A 20066-nucleotide genomic window follows, 5' to 3' on the forward strand; every position below is an offset into this window, starting at 1 on the left:
CTACCTGGTGCTGGGGTTACCTGGTGCTGGGGCTACCTGGTGCTGGGGCTACCTGGTGCTGGGGCTACCTGGTGCTGGGGCTACCTGGTGCTGGGGCTACCTGGTGCTGGGGCTACCTGGTGCTGGGGCTACCTGGTGCTGGGGCTACCTGGTGCTGGGGCTACCTGGTGCTGGGGCTACCTGGTGCTGGGGTTACCTGGTGCTGGGGCTACCTGGTGCTGGGGCTACCTGGTGCTCAGGCTCGTGCTACCTGGTGCTCAGACGAACATCTCAGAACATCTATTATTTCTTGTTCTCTGATCTCTATCTCCCCACCGCTGCCGCTATCACCAGTGGGTAGAATAGACTCCCTGACTGAGCTTTCATTTCTCACCAATCCCAAGCTGGGCATCTAGCTTTGGGGAATACCATGCTCCATTTAGTGATTCAGTTGGGAGTGTAGAAAGACATTTTCGGCAAGCTGAAGACGCAAAGTATTGAGCCAGATGCAATGCAGAATAACTTTTAAAAGTTCTGGATAAAATGAGTTATGAATATTAATGTTTGGGAGGTTGGGAAAGGGCAGAAGATAAAATAAAGTGTCAGGAGTCGACTACTGTAACCTCCTTAGATTTATCCATCAGGTAGATACTGTTGAAGATTGCATAGCTTCGTTAAGAGATTAGATAGCTGGTAAGTGTCGTGATTGGAACTATTACATTTGAGTTGACCAGTCAGAAACTAAATAAATTCTTCATTTCCAACCTTCCCATTCGGCTCAGCTAAGGCTAGAACACAATCTCAATTGTTCCCAAACCAGTTCAAGTAGTTATACCTGCAGACCTCAAAATCAACAATTAAAATGCAGTTCTGCATCATTAGGAACTTTTAAATCAACATTGTAAGCAGCAATATTGAGACACTGCATATATATATATATACACACACACAGGTGTAAATATACAACATGGGCATGCATGTGGATGGACACATGGATGTGTGTGTGCGTATGCACATTAACAAATGGACACATGAATATATGCAAGCGCATAGAGCTGCTTGTGGACACAGATATGCAGATACTTGGGCATGTTGAAAACACATGGTAAGGGCAGTGGTTAGCACTGCTGCCTCACGACACCAAGGTCCTGGGTTCGATCCCAGCCCCAGGTCACTGTCCGTGTGGAGTTTTCACATTCTCCCCGTGTTTCCGTGAGTCTCACCCCCACAATCCAAAAAGATGTGCAGGGTAAGTGGATTGGCCACGCTAAATTTCCCTTTAATTGGAAAAAATGAACTGGGTAGTCTAAATTTATTTAAACAAAACACCTGGTCAGGCTACGATATGCAAACATATACAAAGCCACAAAACACGACTGAAGATAAATAAGAATAAAATGTTCTCTTTCTGAAGCAACCATTTTGCAACGGAAAATGCCCACACAAGGTGAGAAACACCAGACCTAGCTATTAAATCTAATTGGTAAATAGTTTTTGGAAGACGTCTAATAAATGACTTTATGGACGGCACAGAAGCACAGTGGTTCACAGTAACTTCATTGCAATGTTAATGTAAGCCTACTTGTGACAATAAAGATTATTATTACTTGATTGAGATGATGAAGCTGTACCAATTTCACTCCTACCACTAATAGATTGGGAGCTGTGACAACAATGTTAGTGTTCATGAACATGAGATGATGTAAAAGCATATAACAGCCAAGGAAAACATTGAAAGTGCTCGTAATCACAGAGAAAAGCCAGATTATTGCTTTGTGGAAATATTCTTCATTTTGAATCACCCACCTAATCATTAACCTTTTGTCTCCTATCGGAGCTGACTAACTTGTTAAAAATTGTCAGTATTCATGCTGTCTTGTTACCGCTACACTTTATACCTGTGGCTTCGTCACTGCAGGCTCGCTGTTAAATACAAAAGCAAAATGCAGCCAGATTCTAGAAATCCAAACTAAGAACAGAAAATGCTGCATCCGTGGGGAAAACAGAGTTCATATTTCAGGCCTATGACCTTTCCTCAGAATCCAGGGTTTTCATCAGATTTGTGGTCAAGCTATCAGGTGTAGGCACAGCGTGGAGGTCAGGCACTCTATACTGGACGGAGAGTTTTCAAGGGGGAAAAAAGCACAAAAAGGAAAGAATGCGAGATGGTCTTATGCATCTGCTTCGGTGTACCTTCAAGGTCGATTAGTGAGGCACAAGCAAAGAATTGCAAAAATGTTACTGACTTGGTAAGAAACATAGAATGCAGGAAAAGTTATACATTTCAGAAGCTGTTGAATACGGAGTTATTTCCATTGTGCGTGTAACAGTTTTAATATGCTGTTGTTTTGTCCGGTAGTGCAATCACTAACAACTTTGCATCATCCGAGCGACTATTATGAATAAAAGTATGGGGAACTTGCTGATGGAAACAATAATTTTTCAGTATAATTTAATGGCAAAAATGTTCCTGTTCTCAAGAGAAATTAAGAGGCTGAATTCAGATTGTCTGAGTCAGTAAGGGAAACTCAGTGAGTCTGACCAACCCTTGGTACCTATCCCAGAACTATGAAACTCGGAAGCCTGCAGCTGATTATAGTCTGTAGAATAAAAATTAACAACTGAATTCGCTTCCCAAAATACAGAAATTACACAGCAGGTTAAAAGAATAGGCCATGTTAACTTAATGTTCTGTGATCAGGTCTGACAGTGTAGATCCAAACTGCTAAATTTACATTCCTCTTCCAGAGACTGAGACCTGCTACAAGTCCCTAACATTTTCTGTTGTGATTGCTGATTATTATAACTTTCAAGGTGCACATGGCCAAACATTTCTCAGTTCTTTCAGCATGAATGATTTCTTCTGATGTCTGGAGTGGAAAGTTTCTCATTTCACAAGGGTCAGTAACTCCAAGCACTTTGGTAACACGGAAGCCTTCGAGTAGTCACTGACATCAATTAGAATTCCATTTCGAAACTACCATAAAGAGCAGTAACATAGTTCAGAAGCAATTACTAATATATATTTAGTCACCGGCTAATGAATCTAAAAAAGACAGCACCATTAAATCCAAATTTGTCTAAATCTATAATTGAAAAAGATGAATAAATGTCAGATATTTCCCTCAGGATCACGGAAAGGATTGCAAAGGATACCATGTACTCTAACACAATAAAACAGAGGTGGCCTCTTTTGTGGAATGGGGAACAGATTTCCAGTGCTTAGATCACCAGGTGAGTCCAGTTGCTCGAGGTCCTGCCATACTGAAATTAGAATACAATGATAGTATTATCATAGGGTATATTGTTAATTCTCCCTCCATAATAGTCCTCAGTTGCAATGCTGACAGTAGAAAAACACACACCATATCCGGGTAAAGGAATGCAGTGAATTAACATCTTTCTCATTTTTTAGGACTGCAGATGAGTGCCACATCCAACATGAGCCGACAAACCAGATTCCCCAGTCAATGCCAGGGCAACAGCTAAAATACACAGGCAAACACTAGCGGAGCGGGGAGAAAAATCAGTTCTAGAACCTTGGAATAATTTATAAAGAGGCACACAGCACTAGGTTGTGCCGTGGAGTGAGAAATTTACATTGCAGAATAATCACTCAACCATCTGGTACGGAAATGCCTTCCAAGGACAGGATCAAGTTATCTTGGGTTTCCTTCCAGTGTTGAAGAGCTCACAAACACCAGGGGCGGGATTCTCCGACTCACCGCAGGGCCGGAGAATTGCCGGGGGGGGGGGGGGAATCCCGCCCCCGCCGGCTCCCGAATTCTCCTGCACCGGGGTTTTCACAGGGCCGGGAATGGCGGCCGCTGGCAGCGGTCCCCACCGGCGATTCTCCGGCCCACGATGGGCTGAGCGGCCATTCGTTTTAGGCCGGTCCCATCGGCGTAAATTAGACCTGGTACTTACCAGCAGGACCTGGCTCTGGGCGGCCTCCGGGGTCCTCAGGGAGGGGGGTATCTGGCCCCCCCGCAGGTGCCCCCACGGTGGCCTGGCCCGCGATCGGGGCCCACCAATCCACAGGCGGGCCTGTGCCATGGGGGCACTCTTTCCCTCCGCACCTGCTGCTGTGGACCTCCGCCATGGCCGGTGCGGAGACGAACCCCTCTGCGCATGCGCTGGTCACAAAGCTAAGGGGATGGACTATAAATGGCAGCCTTGCCAGCAACAGCCACATCCCAATAATATTCTTTAAATATAGCCTTTTTTAAAAATATATGTTTAAGTCTTTTGCTCTGCAATTTCAGATGGTAATTTAATTTCTTGTGATTAGGAGTCTTAGGATCAACTTCCAGACGAGATCAAAGTCAACTCTCAGTGTGATCCGTGCAGCTTTTCTGGAGCTCCTTCCAAGCTGTGTCATCACAGAGAGAACTGACTGATCACTGGGCTGAAGTTAATATTTGTAGCATATAGAATGAAGGAATATTTCAAATATAAACACCTCCTAATCATTTCCTCCATTTTAAAGGAACGCTTTATAAAGATGTGGTGCTGTCAAAGAGGAAGAGACCATTTCCATTGAAACTTGACACAAGTAGTTACATGCAGTCATCACATTGATCTTGCAAGAGTCAGTCAGACATGTTATGAGGTTTAGTATAATAGGCTTAACTTCTACCTGGATATCTGTTAGTTCTTTCAGGAAACGTTTCGCTAGATCTGGGCCATTCTCCATGGTGGGAATATGGTGGCTCTGAAGAAAGAGAAAAACAATGCTTTATCTCTAACACTCTATCTTGTTCTATTGTGCGAGTCTTTGACCCCTAACGATGTTTGGTTTTCTGGTTATTTTTAAACATCTTTGTGTTAATGATGCCATGGTTTTGAAATTGGAAAAATTACCGAATCGGAGATAGGTAGCCATGAGCATGGGGTGCTTTTAGATCAGTGACTGCTAATTAACAGAGTCTTGTGTGATTACAGCACAGGAAGATATTTGGTCTGTCAAGTCTATGCCGGCTCGTTACAAGAGCAATTTAACTAGTCCACTCACTCACCCTTTCCCTGTGACTCCTTCTTCAGGTTCTTATTTAATTCCTTTTTTGAAGCCATGGTTGAATCTGCTTCCACCAAATCCTCAGACAGAACATTTCACACCTTAACCACTCCTTGAGCAAAATAACAAAACCCTTGTGTAGCTTTCACTTACCAATCAATTCAAATCTGCGGCCTCTGGTTCTTGATCCTTCTGCCATGCGGAACACTTTCTCTGCTATTGTGAAATTTACACTTTACCAGAAAATACGTATTTGAGTTTCCACTGTCTAAATCGCCCCTAATCTTTGGTACATGTCAAGTCAAAGTTATGCAGGAGACAGGGTTCCATGCTTTCAGTACCTCATCACACCCACCCAATGGGTTAATTCTTCTCCCTTCACTTTGATGCATTTGAGCTGCCCATCTGATTACGTGTACACTCGCAGTGAAACCTGGGTAACACCTCAGGTTCTCCCAGTCCTTGGGGCAGGGAGTTTCTGGCTTTGTTGGTGGGGCCGGCAGCCTCCATGGAGATGGTGAACTCCACATGGTGGGGGGGGGGGCGCACCACTGGCAGAGAAATGCTGGGACACCCACAAAAATCAGAGCTAACTGGGTCCATTCTCAGTTGAATGGAATGCCTGTGCCCACGGTGCGGCATTCTATCCGGTTCTGTGCCTGCCCATGGGAAACTTTTCAGTAGTGGAAACACATCAGGTGCCATCTGACATGGATCCTCCTTCTTACCTACAAGTATGCCATCACAGGGACTGGGACGTTCACTCCATTGAGGCAGCAAGTCTTGAAACTCTGATTGTTTCAATGAGTAAAATAAATGCTCAGTTGAGCTACAAAGATCAAAATACGCTGCAGTCCAACTCTGCTCAATATCTGACCTGGAGGCCTGGTGGCGCAGTGGTAGCACCCTCACCTTGGGACCCGAAGCCCTTGGTTCCAGTCCAAAGTCAGGACTTGTTGGCCATGAGTGGAGTATTTAGTACGGTTAAACGGGCTGAAAATCAGCTCGGGAATCTTGCCCCATTATCTCCCAAAGTTTCAGAAACAGTGTGGGTGTGACAATACACCCCCCAAGAAACAATCTGAGCTGAGCTGAGCTAGCACTGGGGCATCCCAGTTAGTCTCAGTGAACTATGAGGGGAACTAGAGACAATGCTGGAGACACCTCGCATGCTGGCATTTCAGATGAATGGAGAATCTGAATTGGTTCCAATGCCATTTACAATTCCGTATTCTGCCAACACTCACTTGACTTGCACTTGATGACACGCCTTTGGATAAGATGCTTAAAGGCTGTCAGTATATGTGGAACAGTATCTCAGGAAGGAGTCAATGCCCTCAGCTGAGATGGGGAGACATTTAGAGGAAAAGGACGGTACAACTCTCTCTCCCCCCCCCCCACCCCATGAAAATGTAATGTAATTTAATAGATTTAACACTGAGTGTAAACAGCGCTTTACGAGAAACGGAGGCGTGGGAGGTGTATTCCTCAGTGACAATATAAGGGTACGATGGCAACCAGCAGCTCTTGTGGGGAGAAAAATACTGAGAAAGAGTAAGGAAACATTAAAACAAAGTAGTTTTTGTTGCCAACCCAATGGGTTGAATTGGCCCAAGTTGAATCAAGTTTAAGCTGGAATTTATTGCCCTGGAGGAACGGACATGTCGGAATTTGAATCCTCTCTGACTCTAGTTCGTTCAAGCTGAATGACCAATTGTGTTTGTTGCTTCATGAATTGCTTGCTTGGATTTATTGCTTCCTGTTCTATTTTCATCATTTCTGCAAAAACTTCCAGAAATTAAAAGTTAATTTAAAAAGTAAGAGGACACACCTGACCCTTGTACACGATCTTATTAACTGGACAGACAACGCAGGCTGTACCAGCACCAAAAACCTCTTTCACTCGATCCTCTTGCAGTCCTTTAATCAACTCATCCAATGTCAGCACTCGTTCTGAAACTTTAAACTCCCCCTGAAAATAAACACACAATTTAACAGTGCTGGCACCACATGCAAGTCCATGACTTCTCATTCATTTGAATTAATTGTTCCTTCATCAACACAATGAAAAGCTTGCAATTGCCACCTAGCTTCGTTGTGCAAGTGAGCACTGTGGCTAATGGAGAAAATCCACAACCTTTGACAGGCTAACCAGGGATGGACAACAACTGAACTTGCTGCCCCACATATAGGGCGGGATTCTCTGATCCTGAGGCGAATTGTTGACGCCGTCGTAAACGCCGTCAAGAGCAGCGATTCTGACCTCTACAGGGGGTCAGCACGGCACTGGAGCGACTCACTCTCCTCCAGCTGCCGATTCCACCGTCAGATGGGCGCCACGAGTCTGCGCATTGGCAGTGGGACCAGCGCCAATACACACATGCGCGGTGTCTCCCTTCTCCATGCCGGCCCCGCGCAACATGGCGTAAGTCTACAGTGGCCGGCGTGGAGCAAAAGAGGCCCCTAGCCCGAGAGGCCGGCCCGCCGATTGGTAGGCCCCGATCACGGGCCAGACCACAGCGGAGGTCCCCCTGGGGTCGGACCCTACCCCGGCCACCCCTGGATGTATGGATGGCGCCGGCGGGACTTGGATTTTTTGTGCGGCCGCTCGGCCCATCCCGGGCGGAGAATCGCCGGAGGTGGGGGGCCGCTACCGGCGCCAGTGGCGCCAATTCTCCACTCTCCAGAGGATCAGTGGTCCAGCGTTGGGGCGGCGGCACGTGATTTGCGCCCATCCCGGCGATTCTCTGGCCCGGCCTGAGCTATCCCACCCCTCGTGTCTGCACTAATGCCTTGACCTTGGGGTATTTTTTGTTGAACAAGACAGGGGCGTCCACCATCTCTGCTTTTGTTTCCCATGGTGATTGAACCATTGGCCATAGCGTTGGGATCTTCTGGCAAGTGAAAGGGAATAAGGCGGGGACAGAGGGAACACAGTTTGTCTTAGTATGCAGAGGACCTGCTGCTTTATATTACAGATGCAGTCTCCATTATGGATGAGATAATGAAGCTACTTCGGAGTTTTGGCTCCTTTTCTGGGTATAAATTGAATCTAGATCAGAGCAAATACTTTTTAAAAAATAAATTTAGAGTACCAATTATTTTTTCCAATTAAGGGACAATTTAGCGTGGCCAATCCACCTACCCTGCACATCTTTGGGTTGTGGGGGCGAGACCCACGCAGACACGGGGAGAATGTGCAAACTCCACACGGACAGTGACCCAGAGCCGGGATTAAACCTGGGACCTCAGTGCTGTGAGGCCGCAACGCTAACCACTGTGCCACCGTGCTGCCAATCAGAGCAACTACTTAATCCAAAGAGAAAACGCTGGAAAATCTCAGCAGGTCTGGCAGCATCTGCAGGGAGAGAAAAGAGCTAACGTTTGGAGTCCAGGTGACCCTTTGTCAAAGCTACTTTGGGGTTTGGAGGGAAACTTGTAGGTGGTGTTCTCATTGAATCTGCTGCCCTTGTCTTCTCGATAGTTTAAGTTGCAAAGTTAGATGGTGCTGTCAAAGAAGCCTTGGTGATTTGCTGCAGTGCATCTTGCAGATGGCACACACGGCTGCCATTGTGTGTCAGTGGCATTGAATGTTTAAGGTGGCAAATAGGCTGCCGATCAAGCGAGCAGGTTTGTCCCAGATGGTAATGAGCATCTTGAAAGTGGCTGAGGTCACGCTCCAGACCAGTGGAGAGTATTCCATTACACTCCTGGCTTGTGCAGTGTAAGTGGCAGATAGGCTCTGGGGAGTCAGGAGGTGAGCTACTGTCTGCAGAATTCCCAGTCTCTGATCTGCACTGTAGTGCCAGAGAGGAACATCCAGAAGGACATTAAACAGACTAGATTGGGAGAATGATAAACTGAAATCACTGACAAAATCCCAAACAGATGAAAGTTTTTTTCCATCAGATATGGGTATCATTGGCAAGCCCAGCATTTATTATCCATCCCTAATTGCTCTGGAAACGAGGGGCTTGCTTGGCATTTCAGAGGACAGTTAAGAATCAGCCACATTGCTGTGGGTCTGAAGTCACATGTAGGACAGACCAGGTAAGGACGCCAGCTTTCCTTCCCGAAAGGGCATTATTGAACCAGATGGGTTTTATTGGCAATCACTGATAGTTTCATATCACCATTACTGAGACTAGCATTCAACTCCAGATTTATGAATTGAATTTCAATGACACCAGCTTCCATGGTAGTCTTTGAACACGTCCCTAAAGCGTTAGCTGGGATTGCCATAAATAAAAGCAAAATTCTGGGAATGTTGAATATCTGAAATAAAAAGAGAAATTGCTCGAAAAATGCAGTAAGTCTGGCAGCATCTGTGGAGAGAACTTTTTCCAGTTCCAAAGAAGAGTCACATTGTACTTGAAACGTGAAAGGTTTCCCTGTCCACAGCAGCTACCAGACTGGCTGAGCTTTTCCAGCACTGTTTTTATTAACGCCAGGATTACTAATCCAGTGATATTTCCGCTACGCCACCATCTCCCCCAAAGTATATCATGTATACCTCGTAAAGACACATCAAATAATGATTGGTTATCACAATGCAAACCTACCCACTGTCGAGCCAAATCCAGCAAGCTCTCCCTCGTGACTCCCGGAAGGATTGTACCATCAAGTGCTGGGGTGAGCAATTCCAACTCTAAAGAACAAAATATAGAATTCTTTAACAAGCAACAAAACCCGAATACTGACCAAAATCAATTCAACAACATTTGTGATTAGTGCTTTTACTATCATCTGAAATGGGGAGTTGAAACTAGGGAGCTTTCATTGGCTGGCATACAGCTAAAATCTGTAACCTGGTATTTATTATTGAGAAATATGAGCGAAAAGCCAGGACCCATATTGCAGCACAACTAACAAAGCTGGAAAAATGAGGCAAACGTTGAAGAGAATCAGAAACTGTCATTAGATCATGCTGCTTGCACTTTCGGAAGCCTGAAAATTTAATGCTAATAGAATGGGACATGAGAATGCATTTGAACATGTCAAGGCCTGCAGGTTGGGCATGGAATTGGAGTTGCTGAATCACGTACCGCCTTGCTCATTCTTCCAATAAATGAAGATGTTCATGGTCCCTACTTCTGCGATCTCATGCTGATCTCCACAGAGCCATAGAACCTGCTGACAGCCTTGTTTTAGAGCCTCACACTGAACATAAATTGTGGGACCATAATTTCTAGGTAGTGAGAGAATGAGAAGAGAAGTCGGTCAAATGTCACAAACCTTCAAGTGAGGAAAATATGCAAAACGTTAAGAGCATAAAATACAACCGATGGTGATTGGGAATAGATTTGTAGATAAATTCACATTAAAATATCACACCAGAGGGACGTCCGGTGGTGATGTGTAGGTGGAAGTTGCAGGTTGGGTGGTGACGTGGAGGTTGCAGGTTGGGTGGTGACGTGGAGGTTGCAGGTTGGGTGGTGACGTGGAGGTTGCAGGTTGGGTGGTGATGTGTAGGTGGAGGTTGCAGGTTGGGTGGTGACGTGGAGGTTGCAGGTTGGGTGGTGATGTGGAGGTTGCAGGTTGGGTAGTGACGTGGAGGTTGCAGGTTGGGTGGTGACGTGGAGGTTGCAGGTTGGGTGGTGACGTGGAGGTTGCAGGTTGGGTGGTGACGTGGAGGTTGCAGGTTGGGTGGTGACGTGGAGGTTGCAGGTTGGGTGGTGACGTGGAGGTTGCAGGTTGGGTGGTGACGTGGAGGTTGCAGGTTGGGTGGTGACGTGGAGGTTGCAGGTTGGGTGGTGACGTGGAGGTTGCAGGTTGGGTGGTGATGTGTAGGTGGAGGTTGCAGGTTGGGTGGTGACGTGGAGGTTGCAGGTTGGGTGGTGATGTGTAGGTGGAGGTTGCACATTGGTTGGCTCCTGCTTGAACTTTGGCCCTTCGCACCTAATTTTTGGGGAGAATTTTGTACGATTACCGTTGGGAAGCCTAAGGAAACTAAACGATGGTGAAAACCCTGAAAAGGAATCCGGGTAAAAAGGGGGCGAGTGAAAGTCTGCCGGCAAGTTTGGAGGGGAGTTCAGTGGGAGGAAAGATTGCGGGAACAGGCTCGTCGAGTGGGGCCGTGCCCATTACGGTGGATAAACTGGCTGAGGTGACGGTGGGGGAGTTTGAGCAGCTGTTATTGAAGCACTTTGACAGGCATTGCAAGGAGGATGGTGCCTCGCTCAAGGAGTGGGTGGATGACTCTTGCTCCGATGATGGCGACACTGGCAAAGACGTCGATGATGGTGCAGAAGCAAGGAGAGGCATTGAAGGGGGTGGAGAAGGCATTGTCACAGCACAGTGCTCTGCTCACCTCGATGGGCGAGGAGCTGCGTAGGGTGGTGGAGAGTAACAAAGGGCTGACAGCCAAAGTGGAGGATCTGGAGAACAGGTCACGAAAACTGAATCGAAGGTGCTTAGATGGGCGAAGCTGAACCCGAGAGGCGAGGTGCAAAGGTGGTGGTATTCATATATACCCAGATCTCACAGTGGAATGGGCGAGAATGTGGGCGGTCTTTGGGCAGGCGAAGGTGGCATTGTATAAAAGCAACAGGAGGTTTGGAGTGATTTACCCAGCGAAGCAGAGGGTCACACATAACTCCAAACACTGCTACTTTGAGACAGCAGAGGAGGCAGAGGCAATCGTGAAGGCTGAAGGACTGGGAATGAAATGAGTTGGGCCTTTGGTTGTGTTAATCTTCTCTTCTATTTTTTCAGTCCTTTTTTTCTCTTGGCAGGTTGTGTTCGTGAAGGGATGGTTTGGGGATTTAGATTTCTTTTGTTGGGTTTGAGGGATTATGGTGTTGGGAGCTTGGGTGTGTGGGGCCTGTGTGTTTGTTTTCTGTGTGGGGGAGGGGTTCCAGCAGGGGCCCCCTCACTAGCGAACGTAAATTGGCTGGTGAACGGGAGCGAGGTGGGAGAGGGACAGCAGTCATTGGAACCTGCCACTGACGGGCCTGGGATGTGTGAATGAGAGAGAGAGAGAGAGAGGGGGGGGGGGGGGGGGGGGGGGGTCTACCATCTGTGGTGTGGAATGCCTTCAAGACAGTAATGAGGGATGAGGTCATCTCTTTCAGGGTCAGACAGACAGAAAGGCAGGAGCGGAGAGGCAGCAGTTGGGAGAGTAAATTTTGAAGGTGGATGGAAGGTACACCGAAGATCCAACTCCGGTGAGGAGGACGGAGTTCCAGGCAAGATTTGACCCTCTGTCCACAGGAAGGGTGGTTCGGTGAACACTGAGGTGGTGAGGGGTTGGAGTAGGGAACGGAGGCTTTGTGGGAGAGGATGGAGGCAGGCTCTGGTCAGGGTTGTGGGCGCTGGCAATGAGGGTTGTGGACGATGGCAATGAGGGTTGTGGGCGCTGGCAATGAGGGTTGTGGACGCTGGCAATGAGGGTTGTGGACGCTGGCAATGAGGGTTGTGGGCGCTGGCAATGAGGGTTGTGGGCGCTGGCAATGAGGGTTGTGGGCGCTGGCAATGAGGGTTGTGGGCGATGGCAATGAGGGTTGTGGACGATGGCAATGAGGGTTGTGGCAATGAGGGTTGTGGCAATGAGGGTTGTGGCAATGAGGGTTGTGGCAATGAGGGTTGTGGCAATGAGGGTTGTGGCAATGAGGGTTGTGCAGGTTGGCAATGAGGGTTGTGGACGATGGCAATGAGGGTTGTGGACGATGGCAATGAGGGTTGTGGCAATGAGGGTTGTGGCAATGAGGGTTGTGCAGGTTGGCAATGAGGGTTGTGGACGATGGCAATGAGGGTTGTGGACGATGGCAATGAGGGTTGTGGGTGCTGGCAATGAGGGTTGTGCAGGTTGGCAATGAGGGTTGTGGGCGCTGGCAATGAGGGTTGTGGGCGCTGGCAATGAGGGTTGTGGGCGCTGGCAATGAGGGTTGTGGGCGATGGCAATGAGGGTTGTGGACGATGGCAATGAGGGTTGTGGCAATGAGGGTTGTGGCAATGAGGGTTGTGGCAATGAGGGTTGTGGCAATGAGGGTTGTGGCAATGAGGGTTGTGCAGGTTGGCAATGAGGGTTGTGGACGATGGCAATGAGGGTTGTGGACGATGGCAATGAGGGTTGTGGCAATGAGGGTTGTGGACGATGGCAATGAGGGTTGTGGGTGCTGGCAATGAGGGTTGTGCAGGTTGGCAATGAGGGTTGTGGACGATGGCAATGAGGGTTGTGGGTATTGGCAATGAGGGTTGTGGGTATTGGCAATGAGGGTTGTGGGTGGTGGCAATGAGGGTGGTGGACGATGGCAATGAGGGTTGTGGGTATTGGCAATGAAGGTTGTGGGCGATGGCAATGAGGGTTGTGGGTGCTGGCAATGAGGGTGGTGGACGATGGCAATGAGGGTTGTGGGTGCTGGCAATGAGGGTTGTGGACGATGGCAATGAGGGTTGTGGGTGCTGGCAATGAGGGTTGTGGGCGCTGGCAATGAGGGTTGTGGGCGCTGGCAATGAGGGTTGTGGGCGCTGGCAATGAGGGTTGTGGGTGCTGGCAATGAGGGTTGTGGGTGGTGGCAATAAGGGTTGTGGGCGCTGGCAATGAGGGTTGTGCAGGTTGGCAATGAGGGTTGTGGGTGGTGGCAATGAGGGTTGTGGGTGGTGGCAATGAGGGTTGTGCAGGTTGGCAATGAGGGTTGTGGGTATTGGCAATGAGGGTTGTGGGTATTGGCAATGAGGGTTGTGGGTATTGGCAATGAGGGTTGTGGGTATTGGCAATGAGGGTTGTGGGTATTGGCAATGAGGGTTGTGGACGATGGCAATGAGGGTGGTGGACGATGGCAATGAGGGTTGTGGACGATGGCAATGAGGGTTGTGGACGATGGCAATGAGGGTTGTGGGTATTGGCAATGAGGGTTGTGGACGATGGCAATGAGGGTTGTGGGTGTTGGCAATGAGGGTTGTGGGTATTGGCAATGAGGGTTGTGGGCGCTGGCAATGAGGGTTGTGGGTGTTGGCAATGAGGGTTGTGGGTGGTGGCAATGAGGGTTGTGGACGATGGCAATGAGGGTTGTGGGTATTGGCAATGAGGGTTGTGGGTATTGGCAATGAGGGTTGTGGGTATTGGCAATGAGGGTTGTGGACGATGGCAATGAGGGTTGTGGGTGTTGGCAATGAGGGTTATGCAGGTTGGCAATGAGGGTTGTGGACAATGGCAATAAGGGTTGTGGGTGTTGGCAATGAGGGTTGTGCCAGTTGGCAATAAGGGTTGTGGGTCTCTATATCTCGGACCCACAAAGCAGCATGGACGGAATCATCGCGCTCCTGAAAGAGTTTGGAGCCTTCTCGGGCTACAAACTCAACATGAGCAAAAGTGAGATCTTCCCAGTACACCCGCAAGGGGGGGGGGGGGCAGCACTAAAGGGGCTGCCGTTCAATCAAGCCCGACATAAATTCCGCTACCTGGGGATCCAAATAGCCCATGACTGGAAAGGGATCCACAAATGGAACCTCACCAGCCTGACGGAGGAAGTTAAAAAGGACCTGCAAAGATGGAACACACTCCCGCTCTCCCTCGCGGGGAGAGTTCAGACGATCAAAATGAACGTACTGCCCAGGTTCCTCTTCCTGTTTAGATCCATTCCGATCTACATCCCCAAGGCCTTTTTCAAAGCGCTGGACAAACTCATCATGGCGTTCGTATGGGGGGGTAAAAATGCTAGGATCCCAAAGAAGGTCTTACAAAAAACAAAAACCAGGGGAGGGCTAGCCCTCCCGAATCTACAATTCTACCACTGGGCAGCAACAGCCGAGCGAGTAAGGGGATGGATCCAGGAGCCAGAGGCTGAGTGGGTGCGTGCGGAGGAGGCCTCCTGCATGGGAACCTCCCTCCGGGCCCTCGCCACGGCAGCACTCCCATCCCCACCCAAAAAACACTCCAGCAGCCCAGTGGTGACAGCCACCCTCCAATCCTGGAACCAACTGCGGCAGCAACTTGGCCTGACCAAAATGTCGAACAGGGCTCCCATCTGCAACAACCATAGGTTCACACCAGCACTGACTGACGCCACCTTCAAAAGGTGGAGGCAGGACGGGGGGACACTGACAGTCAGGGACCTATACATGGACGACAGGATCGCAACACTGGACGAACTGACAGAGAAGTTTCAGCTAGCTGGGGGGAACGAGCTACGGTACCTGCAGCTCAAAAACTTCCTACGAAAGGAGACAAGGACGTACCCACAACCGCCACGACAGACACTACTGGAAGACCTACTGGACGCAAGTATCCTAGAGAAAGGGAACTGTAGTGACATGTATGACCGACTGGTAGATAGGGACGACACCGTACTGGACGCAACAAGAAGGAAATGGGAGGACGACCTGGGGATGGAGATAGGGTGGGGACTCTGGAGCGAAGCACTGCATAGGGTCAACTCCACCTCCACGTGCGCAAGGCTCAGCCTGACGCAACTAAAAGTGGTACATAGAGCCCACTTAACAAGAACCCGTATGAGTAGGTTCTTCCCGGAGGTGGAAGACAGATGTGAACGGTGCCAAAGAGGCCCGGCCAACCACGCCCACATGTTCTGGTCTTGCCCCAGACTCGTGGAGTACTGGACAGCCTTCTTCGAGGTTATGTCCAAAGTGGTGGGAGTGAGGGTGGAGCCATGCCCGATAGTGGCGGTCTTCGGGGTTTCAGAACAGCCAGATCTATTCCTGGGGAGGAGGGCGGACGCCCTTGCCTTTGCCTCCCTGATCGCCCGCCGTAGAATCCTGTTTGGCTGGCGGTCAGCAGCACCGCCCAGAGCTGCGGACTGGCTGTCCGACCTCTCGGAATCTCTCCAAATGGAGAAAATCAAATTTGCCATCCGAGGGTCGGACGACGGCTTCCACAGAACGTGGGAGCCATTCATGCAACTGTTCCGGGACCTATTTGTGGCCAATGTACAAGAGGAAGAATAGTCGGGGGAAGGTAGCGGGAGGGGGGGGGGGGGGCCACAGGTTCGGTACGGGGGTTCGATGGCTAGCTAAGGCCCAAAACCAAACTAAATAAACATGTTGAGGGGGGGGGGGGGGGGGGGGGCGCAGTTACTACTACGAAGATGCTTACCTGTAAATATGTATGTTAATTTTTGCGTGTTTGTTTGTTGTTTTTTTTTGTTCTTTTTCTCTCCTAACAATTTGTAATTTGTTCAATATAAAATATGAAAACTGAATAAAAACATTTATAAAATAAAAAAAAAATAAGGGTTGTGGGTGGTGGCCATGAGGGTTGTGGGTGCTGGCAATGCTGCAAATATGGAGACAATTTCAGCCACCCTTTAGGGTGGGGGCGGGGTCGAAGTTGATACCGATTCGAAAGAACCATGGGTTTGAGCCATGAAGGATGGATGCGAGGTTTTGGGGATGGGAGGAGCGAGTGGTGATGGAAATGAAGGACTTAATTTTAGAAGCGCGGTTTGCACGTTTAGAGGAGCTGGGGGATAAATTTGGGCGGTTTTCAGGTACATGCAGATGCGCAATTTCTTGAAAAAGGTTTTCCCAATCATTCGGGTTGTACCGCGCTCCTCGTTGTTGCAGGGGGTGGTGTCGGTGATGGGTTTGGTGGAGGCGGGGGGGGGGGGTCATATCAGCGATTTCTGGGAGGATTTTGCAGGGGGATCAGGCATCTCTGGAGGCGGTGAAAGCTATGTGGGAGGAGGGGTTGTGGAGGGTGAATGCCTCAACCTCATGTGCGAGGCTGGGATTTCTGTTGGTTTTACTTTATAATGTTATGTGTTTTAAATTTGAAAATGTAAAAAATTTAAAAATACCCCACAAACATCACCAACTGGACTTTACATAGTAGTCTTAAAAATCCGAATAATTTGAAACTCAATCATGTGTAACATCGCAATTAAATATTTATTCCTGAACATAAGAAATAAGAGGGGTCGGCCATTTGACTCCTTAAACCTGTACCGCCATTCAATAAGATGGTGGGAGACGTGATTGAGGCCTAGCCTATACTTTCCTGCCTGCCCAATAACCCTGGACTCCCTTGTACATCAAATTGTACAACTCAGCCTTGAGAATAGTCAATGGCTCAGCCTCCACTGTCATCTGGGCAAGAAAACTCCAAACTTTAACAAGCCTTTGAGAGGAGAAATTACTCCTCATCAAATTACTCCTCATCTCCATCTTAAACGGGAGACCTGCTATTTTGAAATGATAACCACATAGTTTTAGACTCTCCAAGAGGGGAAATATTGTTTAAGCGCATACTCTGCTCAGACCGTAAGATATAGGTGCGGAATTAGGCCATTCGGCCCATCAAGTCAGCTCCACCATTAGATCATGGCTGATATGTCCCTCATCCCCATTCTCCTGCCTTCTACCCATAACCCCTGATCCCCTTATTAATCATGAACACCAGATGTGTGCTCGAGGTGCTGTTACCTACAGGCTACTGCCAAGAGCTGGAAGATGGAATTAAATAGAATAGTTCTTTCTTAGAACATAAGAACTAGGAGCAGGAGTTAAATTTACTCACCGTCCCAGCATCCACCGCACACTGTGGTAGCGAATTCCACAGATTCACAACCCTTCGGGAGAAGTTGCTTCTCCTCGTCTCTGTTTTAAATTTGCTGCCTCTTATCCTGAGACTGTGACCTCTCGTTCTAGAATGTTCCACAAGAGGAAGCATCCACTCCATGTCTACTTTATCCATACCTTTTATCATCTTATATACCTTAATTTGATCTCTCCTCATTGTTCTAAACTCTAGAGAGTATCAGCCTAAACTATTCAAACTCTCTTCATACGACAAACCCCTCATCTCTGGAATCAATCTAGTGAACCTCCTCTGAACTGCCTCCAATGCCACTACATCTTTCCTCAGATAAACTGCACAATATTGCAGTCCCTCAGAATCTTGTGTGTTTCAAGATTACCTCTCATTCTTCTAAACTCTAATGTTGCGCCGACCTGTGAAACCACTCTAAAGCCCAACTACACTATTCCCTTATCATCCATATGTCTATCCAATGACCATTTAAATGCCCTTAGTGTTGGCGAGTGCACTACTGTTGCAGGCAGGGCATTCCACGCCCTTACTACTCTCGGAGTAAAGAACCTACCTCTGACACCTGTCCTATATCTATCTCCCCTCAATTTAAAGCTATGTCCCCTCATGCTAGACATCATCATCCAAGGAAAAAGGCTCTCACTGTCCACCGTATCTAATCCTCTGATCATCTTATATGCCTCAATTAAGTCACCTCTTAACCTTCTTCTCTCTAACGAAAACAGCCTTAAGTCCCTCAGCCTTTTCTCATAAGATCTTCCCTCCATACCAGGCAACATCCTGGTAAATCTCCTCTGCACCCTTTCCAATGCTTCCACATCCTTTCTATAATGCGGCGACCAGAACTGCACGCAATACTCCAAATGCGGCTGCACCAGAGTTTTGTACAGCTGCAACATGACCTCATGGCTCCGAAACGCAATCCCTCTACCAATAAAAGCTAACACACCGTACGCCTTCTTAACAACCCTATCAACTTGGGTGGCAACTTTCAGTGATCTATGTACATGGACACGGAGATCTCTCTGCTCATCCACACTACCACGAATCTTGCCATTAGCCCAGTACTCCTCCGTATTCCTGTTACTCCTTCCAAAATGAATCCCCTCACACTTTTCTGCATTAAACTTCATTTGCCACCTCTCAGCCCAGCTCTGCGGCTTATCTATGTCCCTCTGTAACCTACAACATCCTTCTGCACTGTCCACAACTCCACCGACTTTAGTGTCATCTGCAAATTTACTCACCCATCCTTCTGTGCCCTCCTCCAGGTCATTTATAAAAATGACAAACAGCAGTGGCCCCAAAACAGATCCTTAGATCAGTAATTAGCAAACCTTAGCAATCAGAATGGGAACTCTTTCACCATCCCTAGCCCAGGGTGCTGACTGGAGCACAGACTGGGAATCAATCCAGTTGTTGGACTGGAAGGCTCAGATCATGCTAGGTGCACCTTACTTGTCGGAACATTTTTTAAAAAATGACATTTGATTCACTTACCCTCCCATTTTACAGTCACCCACGCCTCCTTTCCAAGCACGTACGAACTTGGGATCAGCAAGCAACGAGATGGGGCTGAAGCTTCCTGTGGCAAAGTAGGGTCCAACAGGCGAAATGATAACAAAGAGTAGGGCATGATGAGTTAGAGACACCCCGAGGGAAGGCTGTGAATAAATGTATATATGGTAATGTGAAAGTGTGTTCCATTCACTGCAGCTTCTTGTCAAATGTTTAATGAGAAAAACTTGCTGTAAACTCTCTCTGCAAATGGATAGCAAAACACTTTGTTCACCAGATGCATGAGCACAATATTAGGAATGAGAATTATAGCAGGGACTTCAAATTTGGGTTAACTATTTGTGTAGCAGAGAAGGTTGAAATAATTTGATAAAGTATTTGTGTAAATGCCCTCTCCGTGGATTCCCTGTTTCCCATTTCTTTTACTTTGTAATTATCATTTTTGATCCATGGATGTTTAATGGACATTTACCTTTAAGTCAAGCAGAGGAAGTGAGGAACTCAGAAGTTACAAAATGGTGCACTGTGCAATGGAGGTTTAGTTTCTGAACAGAAAAACTCAGGCTTTTTGGCACCTGGGAGATTGGAGGAAGTCAGATCCTGGATGCTGAGAGGAGCAGCTGTGAGTGTCTCTCTCTCTCTCTCTCTCTCCAGAAATACTGCCCAGCTGCTGTTTTCTGAAGCTGCAGAGACATTTGTGAGACCTGGATGTACGTACAGGGAAAACTATTACAGACTGGAAATGAAAACCTTCAACTGAAGGTCTAGGTGGAAGAAAGGTGTATTGGAAGATGTCCCTCCCAAAGACAAATGTCCTTTTACTTGCAGCATTATTTTAAACCACTCTTTCCCCTCTGTGTTTGTCTGTCTTGAGTGGGTTATCAATAAAAATGGTGTTTAAATTTACAAACCTGGTGACTGTAGTTATTGGGCAGCTAAGGGCCAAAGAGTTCGGGTATTTTCCAAGAATCATTTGTTAATTTCAATTGTGTTGCGACTCTGGATCAAGTGGGGCTAGAATTGCCCACGTACCAGCCCAGGGAG

General features: G+C 47.9%; 1 protein-coding gene across 2 annotated transcripts in view; it reads right to left on the reverse strand.

Moving 5' to 3' along the window:
- Window positions 1-2297: 2297 nt before the first annotated feature.
- bcat2 (branched chain amino-acid transaminase 2, mitochondrial) overlaps window positions 2298-20066 on the reverse strand; it is a 48526-nt gene continuing 30757 nt past the window's right edge. For both annotated transcript variants that reach the window (XM_038783389.1, XM_038783390.1), the window contains 6 exons: window positions 19005-19168; window positions 10042-10184; window positions 9559-9644; window positions 6828-6968; window positions 4619-4693; window positions 2298-3243 (listed from right to left, as the gene is read on the reverse strand). In XM_038783389.1, coding sequence (XP_038639317.1) covers window positions 3202-3243; window positions 4619-4693; window positions 6828-6968; window positions 9559-9644; window positions 10042-10184; window positions 19005-19168 — 651 coding nt within the window. In that variant the 3' untranslated portion in view covers window positions 2298-3201. The remainder of the gene's footprint in view (window positions 3244-4618; window positions 4694-6827; window positions 6969-9558; window positions 9645-10041; window positions 10185-19004; window positions 19169-20066) is intronic.

Source organism: Scyliorhinus canicula, chromosome 23 (genome assembly GCF_902713615.1).
Source record: "Scyliorhinus canicula chromosome 23, sScyCan1.1, whole genome shotgun sequence".
Taxonomy (NCBI): Eukaryota; Metazoa; Chordata; class Chondrichthyes; order Carcharhiniformes; family Scyliorhinidae; genus Scyliorhinus; species Scyliorhinus canicula.